A 23,834-nucleotide genomic window follows, 5' to 3' on the forward strand; every position below is an offset into this window, starting at 1 on the left:
TCAATAAAGTAAGATAGATCTATCTGCTGCCCAAACAGTTCAATAGATGCTATGGGGTAAATTATTAACAAGATGAAGCCTAAAAGAGGTTTTCAAAAATTAGTTTAAAGATAAGTAACATGCAATGCATTAACACTTGTGTTTATAATTTGAAAGTGTACATAAATGCTGAAAAAAATGCAAGCCACTATTCCTAGTGCTATCCTATTTTTAAAGGGCAAATCTTTGGAATCAGTATTATTTGAAGTTTAAAAACATCCTCCATCTTTTTTCCCCCACACTTAATCTTACAATATGCTAGTACGTACTTTCTTCACAAGGAAAATGTATAAAATCAATCTTACAATATAAACATTATCAACAACCCTTGAGACGTCTTCTGGACACAGAATTTCTGCAAAGACTTAAGTCTAACAATTCTAGGATTATTACGTAAAAATATGTACATTCATTCCAATGTCCTAGACCCAAGAAGAAACCCAAGTAATCTCTACAAAAGTTGCCTGTCAAGTCTTGTCCAGTTGAGATTATGTCCAGCTTTGTTACTCTTGCTGTATTTCAACATAATCAACAAAAGTTTTACTTGTTTTTGTGTAGGAAGCTCCCAAACTTTTGCATAAATCCTCTCAGCTTGTTATCATTAGGCTGCAATGGATGGTAAGCAGTTGAGTTGTAGCTGACCATGTGATTACTCCTGCCGTAATTATTCCCTAAGGTCTTGCTTTTGATATCTGTGAGATGTGAACTGCTGTTGGGTGCATTTCCTGCATGTTGGCTAGCATTTTCCATCTTGCAGAATGGCTCAAAGCGGCTATAAACACGCCTTTCACTCAAACGAGATCTTAGCTCCTCTTGGTGTTTTGAACTTGCCAGCTGTGGTGTCATTGAACTTGCTCTTTGAAGAGCAGAAACAGGGGCACTTTCGGGAGTGGTATTTGTAGTGACTTCCTTTACATCTTGATACTGAATCTGTTCTGTATTAAATCTTGGGGTAGATGCATCTCCTGCAGTTTCTATGAACTTACTTTCAAGGGAGCATAAGAGGGGACACTTTTTATTGCTTTCATCAGATGGAGGTTTTTGAGGTTTTGGTGACTTCGGAGACTTTGGAGACTTTCTTGGGCTCCCGGTGACATCTTCTTTACTTCTGTTCAAGCTTCCTTGAGAATTTGATGATGTGTTTCTCTTTCTCCTTGGGGAAGAATCTGTTTTATTCTCAGAAATCTTTGGTTTTTGATTCTCTTCTTCAGAAACCAATGTGTCAGAACTACTACACATTCTGTAAAAGGCAGGACCTTTGTTTTTTGACAAGTTCTCCTTTTTGTCTGGTGTGAGATTAAGAAGTGACCGCAATTTCTGGGATCCTTTCTTTAGAAAACTTGGGGAATTCTTACTTTCTTTCTTTGATGTGCAATCCTTACAAGACTCCTCTTTGCTAGCTTCAGTGAGAGCAGCCATAGAGATCGCCTTGCTAGCAGTCGGGCTCTTTAGCTCTCCTTTGAGGTTCTTTTCCTCCTGTGGCAGGTGGTTGGTCACACTGTGCAAACTTTTAGAGCTCTTCAGCGTGTCTTCTGGAAGTTTTGGACTAACTGGCTGCTTAAGTCTGTGCCTAGTCAATGTGCTGTAAACATAACTGGATGCATTTTTGTTGGCACCAGGGTCTAATATGGATTTTGAATTAAACATGGGAAAACTTCTCCTTTTTAGCATATTTTCATTTTGAAGGTTTTTCAGATTTTCTGTATGTTTGTCTGCACACAATGTTGTGTACAAGTAGAGAGATGAGTCGCCCGTTGCATTTGAATTTACACCAGGTTTTGTGTTGTCCGCAGTATGAATTCTGTGGTTTTTTCGTGCATCTGATTTAAGTGGGACGTTTGTGCTACGCTCTTCTAAAGTATTTTCTGTTCCATTTTCCACACTTGGAGCATGATTAGATGTCCCTTTAGGTGTTGCACTTCCCTCTGACCCAATTATAGTTGAATTTGAAGAACTTGCACAGCTGCTTACTTCCTGCTGTTCAGGTAAAGTTGGCTGAAACACCAATGATGATCGTAAGCGAGAATGAGAATATAGCGCATGAGCTTTAATATTTTCAGCTGTGTCATAGCTATCATATCTGTCACCCAAGGCTGACCCATTAGACTCTACTGGATAATCTGACTGATCATTCAAATATGACTTAATTCGCCAGTTACGTAGAAATGATTTCGTTGTGTGTTCGAGGGTTGGCATCCTTTGCTGCAGATGGCGGATATGATTATCTGTCCCATTAAAAGACCTCCGTACAATTGAATTTCTTTCTGCAAGATTTACCTTTGGTCGTGAAAACTGATCGGCAAAACTTTGCTGGGGTGTATTGTAGTTATTTGCATACCCTCCTCGTAATGAAGAAACAATACTAAGGCTATCAGATGGCATTTTCCAAGTATTTGATGGATTGTTGGCTCTATTAATAGCTCTGTTGAGCAATAGGTAAGGTGTCCTTTCTGGCTTCTCCCCAGCATAACTATGTCTCTTCCAGTGCTCATTTTTTTCACTAGGTTGATACTGCTGTATTGGATTTTGCATATTAAAACCTGGATGAAATGGTTGTTTATTATAGGTTTGATTTCTCAAGCCATATTTATCTATTTCATTTACAGCATATCTTCCACGAGTTTTCCAACAAACAGGATCTATCTTATGAACATTGTCTTGCCTACCAAAAAGGTTTCTTTGGCTAGAAACGGAAGCCAAGGAACACACAGACTGCTGGTATGTATCATTATCCCAGAGTGTCCTGCGACTGTTTACCCGCACTAATTCTGGGGCAAATGAACTAGGAACAGAAGAACGGGCATACAGTGTCCTGAACTCTTCATCAAAAGATTCAACCAGCTGTCCTGTGATAACTTGAACCATACTAAGGTTGGTTTTTTCAAATGACCACATAAAGCTGAAAAAAGAACAAATGACCATTAGAAACAGTTCTTTTGAACTGAAGTATTACACTGGTCCTTCTTGATATGAAAGCTTTCACACAAACCTGGGTTTTGCACAAATACTTTCTAAATAAATAAATAATTTGGGGGCATGATTCATGGAGTTTGGATTTGGAAGGTCTAATCTAATACCAGTCGAACTCAGCTGGAGACTTTCCACTGCTTTCAGTGGGAGCAGGAATGAGTCTATAACTACTTAATTGCTCTTATAAAAAGTGGATATTGCAAAAAAGTATTCACAAATGCAGAACAGTGGAGTACAAATACCTAATGGAGGAAAATTACCTCTACAAAGACAGCCGGAATTGACTAGACCCACTGTATTTACTCCTGCGTCAGAGAATGTTAATGTGCGGTTATGTCGTGAAAAAAATACATTTGAAATAATATGCAGAACTGCTTCAACGGTTCTGAATGTACTTCACTCTAAACACATTTTCAAAAAGATGCACCTCAGAGTTGTTAAAAAGTTTACTTTTCTACTATGCACACCAGATGGATATGAACATTTCTTTTAATTGCAATGATGATATACTGATTAAGGAAATTTTCCTCTTTTCTATTGTACTTAGAAAGGCTGAACACATTCTCAAAACTAAGGAGCTATAGCTACTTTACAGCCACAACATGAGATAAAATACATTAACATGTACATTAAGGATGTTTCAACAAGCCTAATATCATGGTGTCGAAAGCATGCAATTTGTAGATTACAACGAAGAAAAAATCTGGTTTGCAATCCTATTTTCATGGAAAAAAAGTGAAAAAATTAAATTAAATCAATGAACTTGTTTTATTTGCATTTGTCTTCTGGATGTTAGAAATAGGTTTGTTGTATTCACGTAAATAGCTTGCTGATTTCGTTTTACTTGTTTTGTTAGTTTTGTATTTTTCAGGAAATAATAGTGTGCTGAGATTAAATAAAATCATGCTGCATAAGTTTTTTCTATTAATTTTCACAATTAGGAATAATATATTTTGTAATATTTGGAAAAAAGCTAAACTTTAAATTGAGTTCAGAGAACAAGAATTCAGAAAGACTAATCTTTCCTTTTATAAATCACTAGATTCTTACACAAAGCAAGCTTAATTTCTACAGAAATTGATGATTCCAGCCCCTGTGATGCTAGGTCTTAAAGCAGTGTTATTTTTCAAAATGAAATGAGAAAAACTGTCACATTCTCACAGACACTAACACTGTGTGTACGTGTCACAGCAGACAGACTCTCCCTGGACTGTCTTACACTGGCTCATTTATGAACTTTTCACTTACCTCACTACCATTTATATACATCAGTCTGAATCTGGGGCTGGACAAGTCTCAGAGGAAACAAAAAGCCAGATTTTCGAAAGCTAATAGTGGTGGAAATCTATGAAAGTCAATGGCTGTGGATCTGGCACCCAGGCACTAATGCTGGCAGAAACTAATTCAGTAGGCCAAAGGAGAGGAGTGTAGCATGAAAAGAAGGAAAATATTTAATAATGCGTGAGATAAAACTGTCCCTGCTTTAACTTAGTTTTTTTCCAGCTCTGCAAAGCTATAAATTCTTCCAGCCTATGCTTTGCACACAGACACTGGAAATAAAATGGAAAGTAGAATAAAGAAACTTAGCCAAATATAAAGAGAGACTATGTCAACTTAACTTGGGCAATTCTGAATATGACCATGATACACTACAGAGTGCCATAGAATAGGTCTATAATGTTAGCTTTAGAAGATTATTACGAGGAGGAAGTATCCAAGAGAGCTTATAATTTTGGCAGCCTTTTCTGGAGTGAATGTTAAACAAGAATAATTCAGACAATATAAGACAAATCTGGATTTTTCTCTCTTTTTAGAAAGTCTCCAGCTGTAGCAAAAGCTATATCCTTTATTTCTTATTTGTGAAAAACTAACAGAGGATGAAAACTTGGCTCCGTGGTAGGCTATTTAGCAATAAGTATCTATGATAACTTGTTAAATTACAGAAAAGATAATCAAATTTGCCCATGGAGTTCCCTAGAAGAATTTTCAGAAATAGAAAAAAAGTAACCTGCAATAGGAGAGGTACTGAGATGACAGGTTTTCTATGGACACCTCAGTGACTGATCTTACCTGTAAGAACCATATATGACTTTCTTACAGTCAACAAGAATGAATTTTTGTTCCATTTTTCCATGGAATTTTGCTCCTGTTTTAGAATAGTAATCTTGTCCTTTTACTGTCCGCACCCTCATGTTCTGAAAAAGACAATTGAAATACTTCAGTTGGTATACTATATTCCATATTTAGCATCCAGGGGTTTAAAAGTCAGAGGTACAGTACAAGAGTGATATTATTAAATATTAATAAACTCTGCAGGGAAGCAAACTCTGATCAAACTTGCCCCTTAGGGACCCAAAATGGCAAGTTATTGCTTTGTCTTCAAGACTGATGAGATTCCCTAGGCCACAGAAAATGAAATTCTGCCTTTCCGCAGCCACCACTCCCAGAAATGAGGTTCTACAACAAGAAGTCTTTGACAAGACAGAGAGGTTTTGTACTGAAAAAAAAAAATTCTTTTCATCATCTGATGTACAATATTTAGAAGATTTCCAAGCATCTCAGCTAATCAGAGAAAACTTCTAAACAGCCAGGATCACTTTTCTTTTAATTGAACAAGACTGATGTAGCTACAAAGACAGATACCCCACTCTGAGATGATCTATTGAATGATACCAGCTGGCACCAGAATCCCTTGCAGTTTTACCACCAGTAAGATTTCTCACTCAGCTTTGCACCATGGGATCAATCACATTTCTAAATTCAGAGATGCTATCACAACATGCATAGGTAGCACAAACTGCGCAGCAGTTAAGTTTGAATTCTATTAAGAAGCTTTATGTTTTACTCATGCAAACTCAGTAAATTGCACTTGGGAAATTTTCCATGTTGGATCTCAAAAATGTGGTCAATTTTTCTCCCAGACTGTGGATGAAACTGATTCAGCTAAGACAGTGTCTTTTTTTTCTTTCCTCTCTACTGTCACTTGTTTCTTTAAGCTCTTAGAAATAAAAAATTAAAAAGTGTTACAACACCTTCTGGACTGTACTAATAATAATTTTCTAAAACTTCTTACATAGGCATAGAAAAAAAAAGAGAGCATTTATCAGAAACTGTTACAGAAAGGTGCTTATTTATAGAAAAAATAAAATTTATATTCAATGCAAACCAACCTACAGCATCTACCTCATGTGGCTGTTAGATACAAAATGCTTCACAAGACATAAAAATAGCTTGGAACATAGCTGTGAATGATCAGAATATTTACTGTAGTTTCTGGCCATGCAATATTTGTTCTAGCAATGCTAATTTGTGGTAATTTACAAGTATTCCAGTGGGAGTGAAATCCGTAGTTTAGCATTGGCAGTAAGAAAACAGAATCTATATGGTTATTATATAGACCATATACATGGAAATAGTGGAATATAAGACTTGTGAATACAGAGGAATGTCTTGCTGCACAGGACTGCTACAAGGACAGGTTGAAAATCACAGCAGATGTGCTCTGTGAAGGCCAGGTACAGACGGATTAAGGCTGTTCATGAAGCAAAATGGATAAGCTTGTGTACAGAGTAAATTGAGCAAAATCAGGGGGATAAAATAAATTAGATTAGATTAGATTAGATTAGATTAGATTAGATTAGAATAGAATAGAATAGAATAGAATAGAATAGAATAGAATAGAATAGAATAGAATGCAATACAGTACAATACAATATTTCATTTGGAAGGGACCTACATTGATCATCCAGTCCAACTGCTGACCAGGGCTGACGAAAAGTTAAAGCACGTTATTAAGGGCATTGTCCAAATGCCTCTTAAACACTGACAGGCTTGGGGCATCAAACACCTCTCTAGGAAGCCTGTTCCAGTGTGTGACCACCCTCTTGGTAAAGAAATGCTTCCTGATGTCCAGTCTAAACCTCCCCTGGCGCAGCTTTGAACCATTCCCATGCATCCTGTCACTGGATACCAGGGAGAAGAGCTCAGCACCTCCCTCCCCACTTCTCCTCCTCAGGAAGCTGTAGAGATGTTTAAACTTACAAAAGTATTTAAGACTCCAGTCTATAAAGTATGACTGAGTTTGCAATACAGTTACATAAACCTTTATTGTCTATGGGAGCACTTACACATTTACCTAAAACATACAAAGTTCTAATAGAGGTTGTAAGAGTTTTAATGATAGAGTCTACTACAGTCCAATGAACTTTATCTTTACAAACAGAAAATTAAAAAAATTAGGAGAAAATCTCCATGAAATGAAAGCACATTTCCAAATGACGTCTTCTAAATCAGTATATTTTTCACTGTTGGTATCTTAGAACTTTTATCAAAAGAAAAATCAAATCAAAGAAGCAAGAGTTACACTTAAAAGCTGCTGAGTTGGCAAATTATGGTTTAACTCAAGCTATCGAAGTTCTTTAAATTTTATTTATTTATTAGGTGAGTTTTTACTTAGCATTTTTGTCAATTGTTTGAACAAAAATGCACCTCAGTTAAAATGTAGAAAGACAGCATTTAAAAATTACTGTTGTTTGTGACCTAAATGTCTTGCAATGTGCTAGAAACATAAAACATAATGTTCGCCTCTTAACCAGATAAATAAAAGAAGTATTATCTAGAAGTGCTGTAAAATTTTAAAAGGTAAAAATTTTAAAAGTGAAAATACAGGTGGATGCTTAGGTCTATTTTCAGAAACAGCTGAAAAAGAATCAATAACAACCCAACTTGCATTATTAAATGGGACATTAACATCATTTTGCATCTCTACCTGCTTATCACTTTTGATAATCTAGCATTGTGTCTTTCAAGTTTTCTACACTCCGATTAAAAGTCTTCTTGTCAATGAAAGTCAATTTTCCCGCTTTTCCAGTGTGGTTTTTGTTGAACTTTGAACAAGCCAAACCCTCTGAAGAAAATTATTCTTTCTCCAGCAGCTACTCAAGCTTTAAGTAAAAGTAATTAAATAAAAAGCTTTTATTTGAAAGTGAAATAGTGTGGAAAAAGTAATTCCTGAAAAAGAAAAAAATAAAATACAGGAATTTACCCATCCTAAAGACCATCACAATAGTAAACCCTTATTTACTATAAAATTTTGTGAATTAGTCATGAAATTTGCATTTACTTCAATGACTGTTTTACCCAATTCTATATACCATGTAATTATATTTGTATGTCAGGTTTATATTTAACTATATTAAATTATATTTATGTCATTATAATTTGAAACATGCAACTTGAGAGGCAGCTTATACTTTTTCAAATAACCATAAAAAGTAATGCTGGCCTAAAGACATGCCAGTTGAACACATCAAATCTTATTGAGTTAAGGCCTGATCGGTATTGGACAGGATATCACTTGGGAATCTGGAATGCTGGAGGCACAAGCAAGGCTAATGGCTTGCAGATTACCATACTATATTAAAAAAAGCTTTGCCTTAGGTACTCATACGCTGAAATATACCTTCAAGTAGGCATATCTAAAAAAGGAATAAAATTTACATTGAAACGCTGTTTTAAAAAAAAAAAAACATAGTCACTGCTTCCTCTGTTGTCCTTTCTCTTCTCTTCAGTATTATTCCTCCTGCAGCTTTTCTATCCTGCTTCCTTAATCGTGCCAACCCTTCCCCTGCCTTGGTAGGTCATAGAATCATAGAATCATTTAGGTTGGAAAAGACCTTTAAGATCATCCAGTCCAACCATTAACCTACACTACCAAGTCTACTCTAAGCCAATCAAGGGTAGACTAGACTAAACCATGTCCCGAAGTGCCACATCTACCCGTTTTTTCTCCCATAACACTTCCTTTTCCTCCAAAGTTCATCTGGCATTCTTCACCTACTTCAAACACTCTGTTTAGATGCCAAAGATGCATACTTTGAATAATTGCCCAAAATACAGACAATATTTGAGGATACATAATAACAATGTGTTCCACTTAGGATTAGAAGCAGTAAATATATATGTACTGAATTACAAGCCCCATTTAGTATGAAATGCTGGGCTTCACCTGCCTACTTGGTTTCACCCTCAGGCTACAGGACTCCCTTGCTAACAGCGCTAACAGCAGTGTGTCACTGATCACTGCAGAAGTGTTATGCATCATCGTGGGTAAAGCAATAATTCCTTTATGAATCCTGAGAGGAAAATCACGGGCAAACCGTAAAGCACACATCATGAAGGATGCCAGCTAGCCCGATGGGGCACACAAAAGTATGTAAATTAGCCATAGCGAGTCAAATGGAAAGTCTGTCTGGTCCTGTAACCTGTGTCAGTGACTGCTAGTGGATGCATATGGAAGAATAATTTAATCAAGGACTTGATGTTTTAGGAGGTTTTTGAAGCCAGACACAGGATCTTCTACCTCCTGCAAGAGCAGGGTGTAGGACACTCAGGGACATTTAAAACATCCAGTGGCTGCAGTTTAAGGATGGCCATCAGGGCTATCCGGTTAAATGACACCCAAATGATGAACAGGAAACAAGCTCTAACCTCTTTTTATGTACGACTGCACCACTATCTTCCCAGAAAGAGCCACATAAGCATGATTTAAAATTTTGAAGTATAATTCAACATTACACATTTATTTTCATCAGTAAAAACCCTCCAATGTGATAGATAAGTACAATGAAAATACTGGTCTCAAACACTTGATTTCAGCACTTTTTATTCGTAGAGTCTGTTTTTATCAGTGCACAATTAATCACCCTGTACTTGCTGTCAAGAAAATGCACAAAGAAGAAAATGGATGTCTACCTAATACTTAGCCTAACAGTTTTAAAGGAAAAAAAGTTACATTTGTCATATTATTCATCATTACCAGTCTTATTTATTATCCCGGGCCTCTCTTCTTACTAAGAGATAATAGTTGGTGTACAAATGCTAAGCAGTTTTCAGCTTTGCTTCTATTCTGACCTTGAATCCGATTCAATGACCACTGAAGACAAAATCTCAATGACTTCACTGGAGTCTGCAGTCCCTTAGCACAGAAGTTTGCTCACAGATACAACATTGTGCTGTGCCCGTCTATTTAATAACCAAGTTTGACTTAGACTTGGAAGTACTGGAAAACTTCTGATGATTTTGATAACACTGGTGAGAAATAACAGGCAGCAATCAGGTCTCAGGAGCAGCTCCTACTATGCATTTAAACATGCATATCTGGGAGTAGACTTCACAAAAGGAAAGTAAAATCAATTCATTAGTGGTTCTATTTTCTCATTCCTGCAATTCATTAAAAATACTGCGAGGAGTATCAGGCTATAAACAGCTCCTGTCAGATTGCTTTCAATATCCTCCTGTAGCAACATGATTGTTCATTATTGCCAGAGAAGTAAAAATAGGTTTCTGCAGAGCATGGAGCCTCTCCACATGCCTCACCTCATATCACACAAAACACAAAGATCTCGCATCAGCTAAGGACCTTGATTGACTTCTTAGGCATTAAACAACATTGCCTACACTGGTTCATTGTTTCCAATCCAAAATTAAGTTACTGCATTGAGCATTTTGGTGGTTCTAAGGATTGTTGTCTTGGTGCTGTATTACACAGTACAAATCTATTTCATAGTTTGCTGCAGCACGTGTCATAGCAGAAAGAAAGTACCTCTCAAAAAATCTAGCTATTAGCTTTTGAAAAATCACCGGAAAAAAGTCAGAATCTGTAACGACTCTTCATCTTTCTATGCAAAGGAATTGCTGAGTGAACAACAGGTCAGACTGGAGAAAAAGTTAATCTAAAGAAGCTTGGATAGAGACACAAAAAAAAAGAGAAACACATTAATTAATGGGGAAAAATACAGGACAGTCAGGAAACAGATGAATGAAAGTATGGAAAGAGAAATGGGAAAGTATAAAAAAGGAATTGTTTATTTGAGTTGAGTTCCACTGGGGATGTTAAGGTGAACATTAAGTAAAAACCAACCCACAAGAAGAAATGCTGTAGGAAAGACTGAAAAAGCTCTTAGTAAATCTCTGATTTCATATTCTCCTTTACAGAATCCACATAATTATTAGAGTATATAGTCACTCCATTTTTTCAGTTACATCTTTCAATAAAGAGGGAAACATGTCCTGATACGCAGTCAGACTACAGACGAGAAAAACTGTCTGCACAGACATTTAATGTAGATTTATGACTAAAATCCTCTTTTATTCCATACAGATTACTGAATTATAAATCTCAATTAAAAAATATGGTCTCAATCATCACTGCATCTCATTTTTTACTGATCCAAAGGATCCAAAGGAAGAGAAAAAGAACCAGAGAAGGCATTGAGTCAGAAAAGTTTTACAGAATCTCATCATCCTCGTCTGCCATACTCCTGCAAGACTGAACCAAATCATATGAGAATAACAAGACCAGTGCTGCTGGTGCTACATCCTGGGGAAAAGAAACAGATCCATACATCTGTGTCCTCTTCCTGCTTTCACTGAACAGAAGGGGAGGACCAAAAGCCAAGAGCACAAAAAGTTAAAGATGGTTTGTTTTTTGTGAACTTTGAGGTGATGGGAAAAAGAGAAAGGGAGAAAACTTCTGCAAAGTACTGACTGTTCTTTCATAGTCACCAGCAGTTTCTCTTCATCCTCAAGAAAGGCACAGGAGAATTACTGTGGGAGTAGTAAGCTTCTATTCCCAGAGCAACAGTCACTGGGAGTAGCACTTGGATGAGAAGGCCATTAATTTGAACAATTTTATTACAAGCTAAACTGGAAACCCAGCACACAACTCTCTATGGCATATATTTCTAATTTTCTGATAAACCTTGAAGGATTCTAAGTAAACCTTGCAGAGTAAAGATATATTTTATTTCTTCCATCATTACGAAACAGAAATATATAATACATAATGTCACCGAAGAGGCCAAGTCCAAACCTCTCCAATCCACACTAATCCATACAAAATCCACTCTAATGTATGTACATTAATTCTTTCAACTACAGTATAAATTCCTGCAGGTCTATAAAATCATATTAAAAAGACAACCTCAAACCCACCCAAAAGAAGTTAAGATTTCAAAACAGCTGTAGATACACATTGCACAGAATTAATTTGAAAAGGCATACTCTGGCATTTTTTGAGATATCATTTGAAATGCACGATCCTAATTTATTTTGGGAGGATAAAACTCATGCCATAAAAAGTCATACACCATTTTTGGCAACCTCTACAGCATAGTTTACCCAAGTAATCAGCAAATAGTGGCAGCTCAAGTTCCAGAGTATGGGAATGTTGCCAAATACTGACTTCATGAGGGCAATCACCACCAGTGTTTACAGACCCACAACATATTTTTAATGTTTTCTTTCCAAAAGTTCCCATAGCTCTGTGTATTATGCCACCAGAGGGCAATCCCACACACTCATACACAAGAAACAAGCATGGAGAGTCGTGTGGGAATACTTTTAAGGACGTAAGTCAACACTCCAGTGCAAAAACTGTTATAAAATACAAGTTTGCTCCAAAATTCTAACAAAAAGCCTTCTTCATCCTCACAAATACACCACGCCTCTATCTGATTTTCAGACTGGGTTCTTAAAATGCATGCTGCTAAGAAGAGCTTTCATGATATTTTTGCCAGGAGCAAATGTAGCCTAACTAGTTACAGAAATAAGGATTTGCAAATGGAATTATATGGAAGTTCAGCCAAGGCAGTGCTCAGAGCTTTGCAAATAAACTCTGGCAACATCCTCGGAACTTCTTCAGTGCTATCTACAGTACAGTAAATCTAGAAGTATTTATGAAATATTTATGTCAGGTCAGTGCAGCTCATGGCTTGTATTCTAATCCCTGTTAAATATTAGGGTGGCACAAGACATCTTGTGAAAAATGTAAATGTTAGTCGCCTTGTTACCTTTCTTAGAGGATAAAATTACATATTTCATGTACAAAAGTAACAGTCTCTTAAGACATGATGCAGACAGACGTGCTAATATAGCTTTCAGGAAAACAGTAATAAAAAAGAAACTTGCGCCTTTAAAAGTATTTTAATAGATAATAACTTTAAAGAAAAAGATCATAAAATGAAGGATGCAATTTATTAATTTACATAAGCTTTATGACTCTATTTGCAGGTTACTTTAAGAGAAAGCAAAAAGAAGTTAAGTTTTTCAAACATGTAGTATTGCTAAATACATAATAATGGAAAATTATTTTATAAATAATGTATGAAAATTATGTCATTCTATAAAATACTCTTGTTTTGACAAATGAAAAAGATAACAAACTTGCTAAAGAGAAAAACATTTGTAGAGAAGATTCTGCTGGGAGCTTACCTACTTATACCTCGTAGTTAATCTGAAAAAGCAGTATTTGATAATCACTTTTTGAATAATAGTCCCTTTTCAGTAGGTTGTGGAGGAATGAGTAGTGAATGTTCATGCACAGGAACACAGGAAGCCTTACCCTGAGCCTCTGAACTTGACAGCCTTGTTTCTCCGTCATTTTCAGAAAGTGACTGAAGTTTGACTCATCAAGCAGGAGATACACTGCAATTCCTCTAGCAGATGCCTCCACAATTTCTCTAAAGATATCCACATCTGTAAACATATCCATAACGATGGCAATGACCTGAATAAAACAGAAAAGACACAAATTGTTGTCTTGTATTAAACATATATACAAAACTCTTCACTGAAGCTTACACTGGGCAGCTAACATAGTAATATTTTTTACACATCAAAAAGTTCTAATATTTTCCACATGGTACCACTTAACCTGGAAGGCTTTTCAAGACCGCTGGATCTTCTTTTTGAGAAGTCAGGTGATTGCTTGTGTGACATTTGTCACAAGTACCACAAGTACTTGTCACAAGTCTGGCAAAAAGCTGTGTTGTGGGTGTGTGTAGTGATTGGTTTATACGAGGAAAAGGAAAACCAGTGGAAGAGAGAGGAAGAGGAAACAGCAATATAAATATGGTGGGAAAAATTAGGCCATCAAAATATAACTGCAGTGTGCATAAAAAAAATTTCAGATAAAATTTCTGTACAAGGGGCTGCTTCATCTTTTATCATCTTCTCTAAAGCTAATAGTTCAAGAGCTTGAAGGAATCAATAAGCAGATGTTGAAGAGCTGGAGGAGTTGAGGACTTCAGGAACCATACTGATTCAGCACTCTTACTGGGATGAAACTTCTTCAGCTGGTGAGAGCTTGATTCAAGAAGATTAGAGTGCTGAACACCAGCTACTGATGTCCTTCAACCTATGGGGATAAAGTAAGTATTTCTGATTGGGAAAAGCAATGTCCCACTAATGGTATTTTGGAGATGATATACTATTGACATATCATTAGCAATTTGGGAAGAACTAGTATTGAAGTGTTAGAGGAAATAACAGAGGGAGAAGAGTTATCTGTGTAACTTTTAAAGATACTATTCTTATCCACTACAGTCTTCATAAAAAGTTCCAATGAGATGTCTCAGGTGCAAATTCAAATCAAATAAAGCCTCTCACAGGTATCAGAGCAGGCTTGATAGTGAGCATGCTTTACCATTTTCACTAATCTTTAAACTATCTGTACCTCAACTTTAATGGTGTAATTGTTAAGTTACAATCACTCATCTTACTTGGGAACTGAAACATTTAGCTCACTCACAAAATTTGGTAAATGCTGTTGCACACACTCAGGTAAAAGTTATGTCTCCAGTCAGTCATCTGAATTACTTTTTGAATCCTACCCACTTAGAACTAAAAGACTCACTTATGCCAAATAGGTACTTAACCTAAATGTGATTTTTAACAGTACAAATTATATTTCTTTACCTAAATTTGAAAGGAAAGGCTGAAAACCACAGAAGTTTATCTTGACTCTACGGACCTCATCACTTTCAGACTGCACCTTCTGCTTGATCTTGTTTCTGAGATACAAAATGTTAACTGAACATGGCAACCCTATTTATTCATATGTCTTGTTTCACTTACAGACCTTATTGCTCTCTACAACTACCTGAAAGGAGGTTGTAGTGAGGTGGATGTTTGTCTCTTCTCCCACGTAGTTAGCGATAGAACGAGAGGAAATGGGCTTAAGCTGCGCCAGGGGAGGTTTAGGTTGGAAATTAGGAAAAATTTCTTTACGGAAAGGGTGGTCAAGCATTGGAACAGGCTGCCCAGAGAGGTGGTGGAGTCACCATCCCTGGAAGTGTTTAAAAAACGGGTAGATGTGGCACTTTGGGACATGGTTTAGTCTAGTCTACCCTTAACTGGCTTAGAGTCGACTTGGTAGTGTGGGTTAATGGTTGGACTGGATGATCTTAAAGGTCTTTTCCAACCTAAACGATTCTATGATTCTATCTGAGCAGAAATTTGCCAAGACAGATCAAGTGTGTTAGGTAAAAAGACAGAAGAAGAAAGTCTGTTCCCAAATAGTTCTGTTGCTTTACCTGTGTCCCCCTCCCTCTGAACTCCCTAATCTCTTCTTAACCTTTCCATTTCTTCAGATCTGTTAGAAATAGGTGCTCGTTACATTCAAGGATCTATTTAAATGTAAGAGAGAAATCCTGAATGGATTCATTAGTGTACACTGACACAAATACATGAAATACTCAAAATCAACAGTACAGCCTTCAAAAATCATTCTAACATTTTCCTATGGCAGATATATAAGATTCTAATTTTTCTGCAGCATCTGTGGTTGCAAAGGCTGATATATGGGAAATATACAGAAAAGAAAAAACAAGAATGAATAATGCAAAGTAAAACCCAGGGCTGACTAGAATGGGCATATCTACCTTTATGAAGAGGGGAGGAGAGAAATAAATACCTAAGCAACCAGGCCAGTAAGCTGGTGGCATGAGACGGATGCATGTGCACTACTATGCAAGTACACCATAACTTGGGAATGAACAGGGAAACCCTCTTTGTCTTCACTAGTAGGATTGTTCTTAAACCATTTATCTTATTAATTTTGGAATTAATTCTGCAAAGCATCAAAGTATTCTTGCAAGAAAAAGTAGCTTTCACTTCCAGAGCTGGCATACAGATTACATTTTGAAACCTAAAGCTTGTGCTAGCTGAAAAATCCTCAACAGATTTAAGGACATATTTGCAAAGCCACAGTCATGATCAGACAACCAACTGGACATCCATTTCTGCATTTCCTGGAAACCAAAGATGACTCTGGCTGTTTGTCCTCGTTAGCCTGCCCATTCACTCTTAGCAACACTCAATCGAGTCAACACAAACATAATTAGGCTCAACTGCTGGAGGAAGAAGAGCGCCAAATTTGAACAATGCATATGATATACAGTCCTAAGTAAAAAGTCATTTACAGTTAGAAGGCCATTTCTGTATACTGATTTCTATCAATCAGACTAGTTGTTTGATCATAAACTATAAATTTTGATGCATAAAGAGCAGATCCCATAAATGTCATAGAATATTCAGGCTTTGAAATGTATTAAACTTCCTTTTTTTTTTTTGGGGGGGGGTACATTTCCCCATACATTTGCCTACTTTGCAGCAGAAGGCATTATTGACCTTGGGGAAAGAAAAAGCCAATACAGTATTCAGGGTCCCAAGTTTTGATTAATTAAGGAGACCAAGAGTAGGCAGTTACTTCAAAAGAGGTAGTCTATAATGTGTATCTACCTTTAATTAAAGCTGTAATAACAGCTGCAGGATTAGTTAATTGCTGCATCACTTTGGAAAAAAAGATTTCACTACTGTGGTTTTTCATTTGTTTTTGCAATTGCAGAGCTAATTCCCACCCTGATACTTATAAGAAGAAGGCACATAACAGTGAAATCCAGCAAGGAAGAAGAAACTGATAGAATTCAAATTACAGAAAATAGGTCAGAAAATTGCCTATTCCATAAATTCTGTTTCTTTTGGGCATAACACCACTATCCTGTGTCGAGAAAATCCCCCAAGGCAGAACGCTCCAGTTTCATACAGTAGACTTCCTTACAAACTGCCATTTTCTTTCCAAAGTATATTTGTTTTCCAAAATGCAGAGGTCTTTTCAAAAGCAAGCACCAATGCTGTTATAGGAAATACAAAGGCCATTCAACCATGCAGGGGACACTGGATGGGTGCAGCAGTTTTCTCCTGAAAGCACCAGAATCCTGGAGAACTTTCCAAACCTTGAGAAACTGATTATCACCCTGATCAAAATGACCCTCAGCTGGGAATAATTAAGCATTTTACACTTTCAGGGAGGACAAAATAGTTGGCGGAGCAGATACTTGCTGTGCATAATATCAGATAACACTGATATGCGCAGCAAGAGTGAACTACCACCACCTGATTCGGTATTAGATAGAAGAGCACATTTCAGTGATCAACTAAAAGTGAAGACACTGCAGACACCGATTTTTACACTAGTCTTCTCCCCCCCAAAATTAAATTTAAATAATCTTAGATTGTCACTACTAATCTTTTCATCTTATCTGCCAATTCTTTTTTTAAAGTGGTGAATGTTTTTTAAGGTTAAAATTTGGTTTCAATGGCATCTTTAAAGAAGAAGAACATCTGCTGAAGTCAATAAGCACAAAATTACTCCTAATAAAATCAATAGTTTTATCAATTTAAATGAAGGCACCAGTACAGCCATATTCCATTATTCCTACTACTATCTTATCTTGACACTAAGACTAGCAGTAGAAAAGTAAAGCTTCACACATTACTTTAACATTTTAGAAATATTTAAGTATAGGCAGAAAAGTATAATTTTGTTGACTAGCACAATTTTTATGCAAATATTTTAAAACACTTATTTTTTTGGTAAGCTGGTATTTAATTCACACAGTACTGAGTAAATTAACATTTTAAAACTCATTATCTCTTATCTATCAGATCATTTTAACATAAAGTTCTTTTCATTCTTTAAAAGTTTTTAATAATTTCCAAGTTCAGGAAATGAATCACTCCTACATAAAATACTAGTGACAAGATTCATGAGAGACAGACACACACATATTTTGAAGATTAAAATAAACAGCTATAGCTGAAATTTCCTGCAAAATTATGCAGATTCTTGCAAAACAGGAGCTTAAGTACATGGTAACATGACACTACACTGGATATTATGAGCCAGTAAATGGAGGCTGGTGCTCAATTCTGTTGATCTATCATGTTAGAGGGCCAGTTGTTGCTCCTAGGAGTCACTAGTTCAGGCCCGTTCACAGGCATTACATTTTCTTAAATAGTTCTCACCTTCAGAAACTAACTCTATTCAAAGGCTTATATAGAAAGAAGTTGCCAATCCCAACAGTACAAATACATCTATCACTAAAGATCTCCTGAGCATGTCCAGGGAAGGGCTACCAAGATGTTTCAGGGCTGGAGCATTTGCCCTGTGAAGAGTACGTGAAGAAGCTGGCTTTGTTCAGTCCAGAGCAAAGTTGGCTTCAGGGAATCTTACAGCAGTGCCCAGTGCCTTACAGGGAAGGTCTCGAGGAGATGAAGCCAGGTTCTTCACAGTGGTGGCAGGACAAGAGCCAATGGTGAAACTGAAACAAGAGCAGTTCTGACTGGATATAGGGAAAAACCCTTATTCCCACAAGGACCGCCCAGCAGTAGAGCTGGTTGCCCAGAAAGGTTGTCCAGTCACCATCCTTGGAAGTTTTCAGACCCAACTGGATAAAGCCCTAAGCAACCTGGTCAGATCCTATCACTAGCCCTGCTTTAAGCAGGAGGTTGGACTGGAGACCTCCTGAGGTCCCTTCCAACTGACCACGTCTGCAATTCAATGATTCAGAGATCTCCACTGCCATCATTGTCAAAATCCAAGCAAATTTTGCCATGTTTGGCAGTTATCATAAACATTGTGTGAGGCTTAGAGAAAATAAACAGAGACTATAAAGACTACTGAGAAGTAAAGGAGTTTTTGTGCTTTACTTCTCCCATTTTTTGGTAAAAATTTGGTAAGAAAAATCAATGGCTTTTAATCTTCATCACTCAGTTTTAGGACATCAATATCAACCCTTTTGATGGGTGTGTACTGAAATTAAGGCACAGATGTAATGAAAGGCCTTTACTGCTAGTGCTCTGTAAGTCTGTTTTGTGAAGTACTGAGAGTTTCATTATCCCACTATCTTCACTCCTTTCACAAGCACTAATTATAATTCTTTAAGGGATATCTTGCAGAGTGTGTCATTTAACACCTCCTTTGCTATAAACAGTAAAAAAGAGGAATACTCCAATGCAACTGCTTCCTTAGGTCAGGCTTTACTAAAGAGACACCTACTGTTACATCAATAACCTAGTAGGGAATAATGCTAAAGACCTATCCTACACTGCAAGAGTATTGATTTCTTGTAACTTATGTGAGGCTTACTTTGGGCATGCTATGACAAAAATCCATATTGCTGTGGAGTGCTTTCGAATGCCACCACCCTTCCTCACCCCAAGACCAAAGAACAGATAGAAATGTTAACTCTATTTTCGTTGACCTCTTCCCTGGTACTCCAGTCAAATTCCTTTTCACAGATCTCTGTTTTGGAGAGAATCTCCTTGTAGCACGGGCTGAATCTGGCCTTTCTCAGAGAGCAGGCAGGCCACAATGCTTGCAACAGTGCAGGAAGAAGGTATGGTACTGCATACCTTGCTGTTAGTAACAGGAAGCAGACAGCAAACTGACTGGGTGGGTTGCAGGCACCATAAAAGACAGACAGACATATTTGGTTATCAATGCAGACAGCCTTCCCACTAGTAAGCTATATAATATGTCCCACAAATTACTGTTTTTATTAATTATGTTATGCTGTCATTTATGGTTGAGGGTCTAGATCCAGTTTCTGCTTGCTGCAATTTGTATTAGCAGCACTCTAATAAATCGTGATATCATTACTTTCTGGCACTGTTGCTAACACCAGAGTGCTTCTAAGATGATAGTTCATTAACTTCACATTAATTTTCAAAATTGAACACAGCCCTGAAATGCTTTGCACAACACATCCTTCCATTGCAAAACATACTTTGAAGCCACTGCGAGTTGCACCTGAATATCTCAGGTCACCTTTGGCCTGGCTGAATTGCTGAGGTCTCAGGTGGCAAATGTAGCAGATCAGATGTCTTGAAATAAAGTGCCAAAGAGCAGTATAATGGGGGGAGCCCTCCTCTGTAAATAGAGCCTAGATACAGTAACACAAATAGTAATCAAACTTCTGAGTATGATCCATTCTCCTACAATTTCTGTGGCACTGTAACAGAACAAATCCTCAGATGATTTACACTTATGCAACTTCCATGAAGTTAATGTCACTACTTGTAGTATATTATCACCAAAATTGGCTCCCTGAGATCATATTTAATTTATTTAACTTGGCTCTGCATTCAGAGAGCAATAGACCATAACCATACAGTGTACTTCAAAACATTCTTCCATTATTGCATTCTTTAAAAGCAATTTAATTAACTACAGGGTAAAGTCTGGCACTTCACTATAACAGGCAGCTACACTACCTCAGAGGAAGCTCTCCTAAACCTCCCTATCCTCTTTTTCTCCTCCTGCTCCAAAAGAACATTTCCACCATCAATTCTGAGAACACACAAAGTGTACAGCTCAGAACCAAATATGTCTTCTGTTCTGATCACCAAGCTTCAGTTTATCATGTCGCATACCACCTACACAACGTAAGCATTTTAAGGTGAAAACTAAGTTTAAATGGAATAAAAATTGATTTCAACATGTACATTAGCAGTCCTCAACAACCTCAACAGCCTCTCTTCGTAACAGGATGTTAGACATGCTCAACACCGAAGAAAATTTGTTAAAAAGTCACTGTCCAGAAAACAAAAGGTAAACTAAAATTCTAGAAATCTGCAAATCAATATGGAAAACCAAGGCAAAAGATTCTCAGAAAATTATGAATGCAGGCAGCCACATAAAGCACTATATAAGCAACCTGAGCAACCTGATCTAGTTAAAGCTGTCCCTGCTCACTGCAGGGGGGTTGGGCTAGATGACCTCTAAAGGTCCCTTCCAACCCAAAGCATTCTATGATTCTATGATTCTATGATAAATAGTTTAACTGTGTTTAACTGTGTAGCCCACATAGCGAAGCCACATCTGTTCTGTCCAAGACATGCAAGAAAGATGTGTGGTAGAGGAACTTTCTAGCTATCCGTAATGGGGAAAAACGTTCTGATTCTGCCAGCAAAGAATGATATGGCAGTGAAAACAGCAGCTCTGAAGAAGGATGTGATTTAACTTTGAAAATCACTGGGAAAATCAAGTTTTTACAATGTACCATCTTCTAATAACTACATGACAATTCTGCCTTTTGCTCAATTTGGCAACTTTTGTGCAGCTTACCATGTGTCTAAAAAAGCAGAGGAGTAGATCAGGATTAGCTCTTCTACAAATGAAACTAAAGTAAACACAAAAGAGAAGTTCTCTGAAGTGCGGATAAGATTGTTTTCTCTGCAAAGTGAATGTACAGTAGCCTTCTGCATTACCTTTCAGAAAGCTATTGCAGCTGAACTAGCAAGTCATATACGTACCATCTTAAAATGACCCCTTCTGTGTTACCTCTTCAAATTCACACATCTGGGAATTCTACAGGTAAGTATCTTGCAAAATGTATGGGAGTGAGCTACATTAATTCTACGCATGTGATCTGTATCTATGGGTTTGGTAGTTGTTATTCTGGCTGAAGGATTAGTAAGAACTCAGCTTGAGCTGACTGAATTACAGGAGACACCACCTCTCTGTGGCCAGCTGCAGAGGCAATAATTCGTCTGAAGCTTTACTTCCGCACATGCAGAATCGAGTTTCAGCAAGTCATGGAAACGAAAGGAGGCAAGGGGATATTCTGGGGATTCTTTGAGGGGACTTTCCGAGAAGCATTTCTAAACCTAACCCTTGGAAGAAAGGATCTGCAAAGACATGGCTGCTGCCCGGTGACTGGTGCACCATAGACAAGAAAAGATTTATCTAAATCTGCAAAGACCTGTCATGCATGATTAAAGCAACAAGCATTCACAATGTTCAATTTTAACACTTTCCTTTCTGCTTGCAATGCTCCCATCAATAACTAAACCACTTTTGGTATTTAACAAACAAGCTGTGTTCTGTCACTGCAAACAGAAGCGGGCAGAGGTCCTACAGAGAAGCTCATAAGGCAGCACAGAAAATCCTCGGGATGAGGGAGGGAACGTGTTTGGGAGCTTACTCTGCCCTTTCTTCTCTTGCCATTGATGTCGTTGCTCTATTCTCAGTGCCATGTGGGCTGCAGCTGGTTGGGTAGCAGCATTTTAGTATTTGTATTTAGATCTTCAGAATGTTCTTATTCAGTTGACATTTTGGGAAGCTGCCAAGCTTTTCCTGAGGAAAGCAAACAGAAAGGAAATGCCAGGAGTTCTGACAGCCACAGCTATACCAGAATGGAAATTCATGACAAAAATAAAAGGTACTTCTCTAGCCTCTGGCTTTCTCTATGATGAATTTCAAAGACTTGCTGCTTCGGAAATAATTTTTTATTTAAAAGACTATTAACAGCTTTAATATGTGGGTTCTCACCAGATCCCTTAGTATTTAGGGAATGTTCAAGCTACTTGAATTAATATTATAATGTTATACTTCTTATTTTAAATTTGTTTGTAAGTAGAAGTACTCATTTATTCATGTGTGCATTACTTAGTGCCTGCCCAAAAACAAACAATGCACAACCATGTGATAAGCCTTAATTATTTGTTTTGAAAGTGCCAATAGTAATTAGAACTAAACTCTTAATAAATTTTACTTTTTGAACTGCTGTGCGGGATTGAAAACCTCATACAACAACCCTAGAGACCAGTCTCAGTTTTGAGACTTCCACCAAATAATTGGAGTACTAGTAAGAGCGGCAGATGCTCCTGGCTAGCTTTTACCTGGCCAAGGGAAGTATAAGTTGACTACCATATGGTTAAGAACTCTTTTGGTATTATGGTGAATGGTGGCCATAAATTGCCATACACAGCTAAGAACGTGGGAAAAGGCCACCTCAAACTCGGGGCGGGGGGAATGCAAAGGGTCAAAACCACATTTAAACATGTACCAAAATTGTCCATTCAAATTGCTCCTGCTTACAAATATTCTTCATGCCAAGGTAAACTAGACTGGATGCCAACACTTCTAAGGGCTCTTTCTGAGAATTCCTTCAAGAAATCTTAAAATAATTTGCTGCTTATCAAAGAGTCAGAGTAAATGTCTGAGATTTCAGCTAATCTGGACAACAATTCCTGAAAAGACTTTGGGTTTTTGCCACCTTTAAGAGTATATTTTGGTGGTGTTTCTCAGACTGGGAATGTAATGAAGTTCTCAGTCAGTCTGCCTTCCCACTGCTCCACTCCAGTTTCCTCAAGAATCCTGTATAAACACATTGTCAACACTGAACCCCACTTCCTGAGAGTTTACATATTTAAAAGCACTAGACAATGTACAGAAAACCACAATATTAATGAACACTTACAGGCTGTAGACTTTAAACTATCAAAACAAGCAACATTTCTTTAAAGTAGACAACTTTGTTGGCATTTGTTAATTAGACACTTGGAAACAATGAAAGATTCTCTTAGTCAAAGACAGATTTATAGGAAGAAGAAATGATTCAGACCCACTTTTCTAGACTGGGAAGAATAATTTTGCTTTTAAGTTTGCTTAAGCAAGAGCTGTGCGCTGTTTGTCATCTTTGAGACCTTAATAGTAAACACACGTTTCTGAAATGAAATGAAATGGGAAGAGCTGAATATCTAATATTCATGTTTTATAAATAAACAAATATTTAAAATATCCTGCACAGGGTTCAATGCTGCTGCTAGTATATATATTTCAGACAAAATAATTCCAATAAAACATAACTATATTGTTCAATTGTATAATACTGCCTGAAATCCCTTGTTGTTACTTA

The 23,834-nt window shown here is 37.2% G+C and overlaps 1 protein-coding gene across 1 annotated transcript in view; it reads right to left on the reverse strand.

Annotated features, from left to right (window-relative positions):
* Positions 1 to 579: 579 nt before the first annotated feature.
* FAM83B (family with sequence similarity 83 member B) overlaps positions 580 to 23,834 on the reverse strand; it is a 45,743-nt gene continuing 22,488 nt past the window's right edge. Inside the window, exons 2-4 of the mRNA XM_009487207.2 lie at positions 13,412 to 13,576; positions 5,080 to 5,204; positions 580 to 2,938 (exon numbers count right to left, since the gene is read on the reverse strand). Of these exons, the coding sequence (XP_009485482.2) occupies positions 580 to 2,938; positions 5,080 to 5,204; positions 13,412 to 13,576 (2,649 nt within the window). The remainder of the gene's footprint in view (positions 2,939 to 5,079; positions 5,205 to 13,411; positions 13,577 to 23,834) is intronic.

The sequence above is a fragment of the Pelecanus crispus genome, chromosome 3 (genome assembly GCF_030463565.1).
Source record: "Pelecanus crispus isolate bPelCri1 chromosome 3, bPelCri1.pri, whole genome shotgun sequence".
Lineage (NCBI taxonomy): Eukaryota > Metazoa > Chordata > Aves > Pelecaniformes > Pelecanidae > Pelecanus > Pelecanus crispus.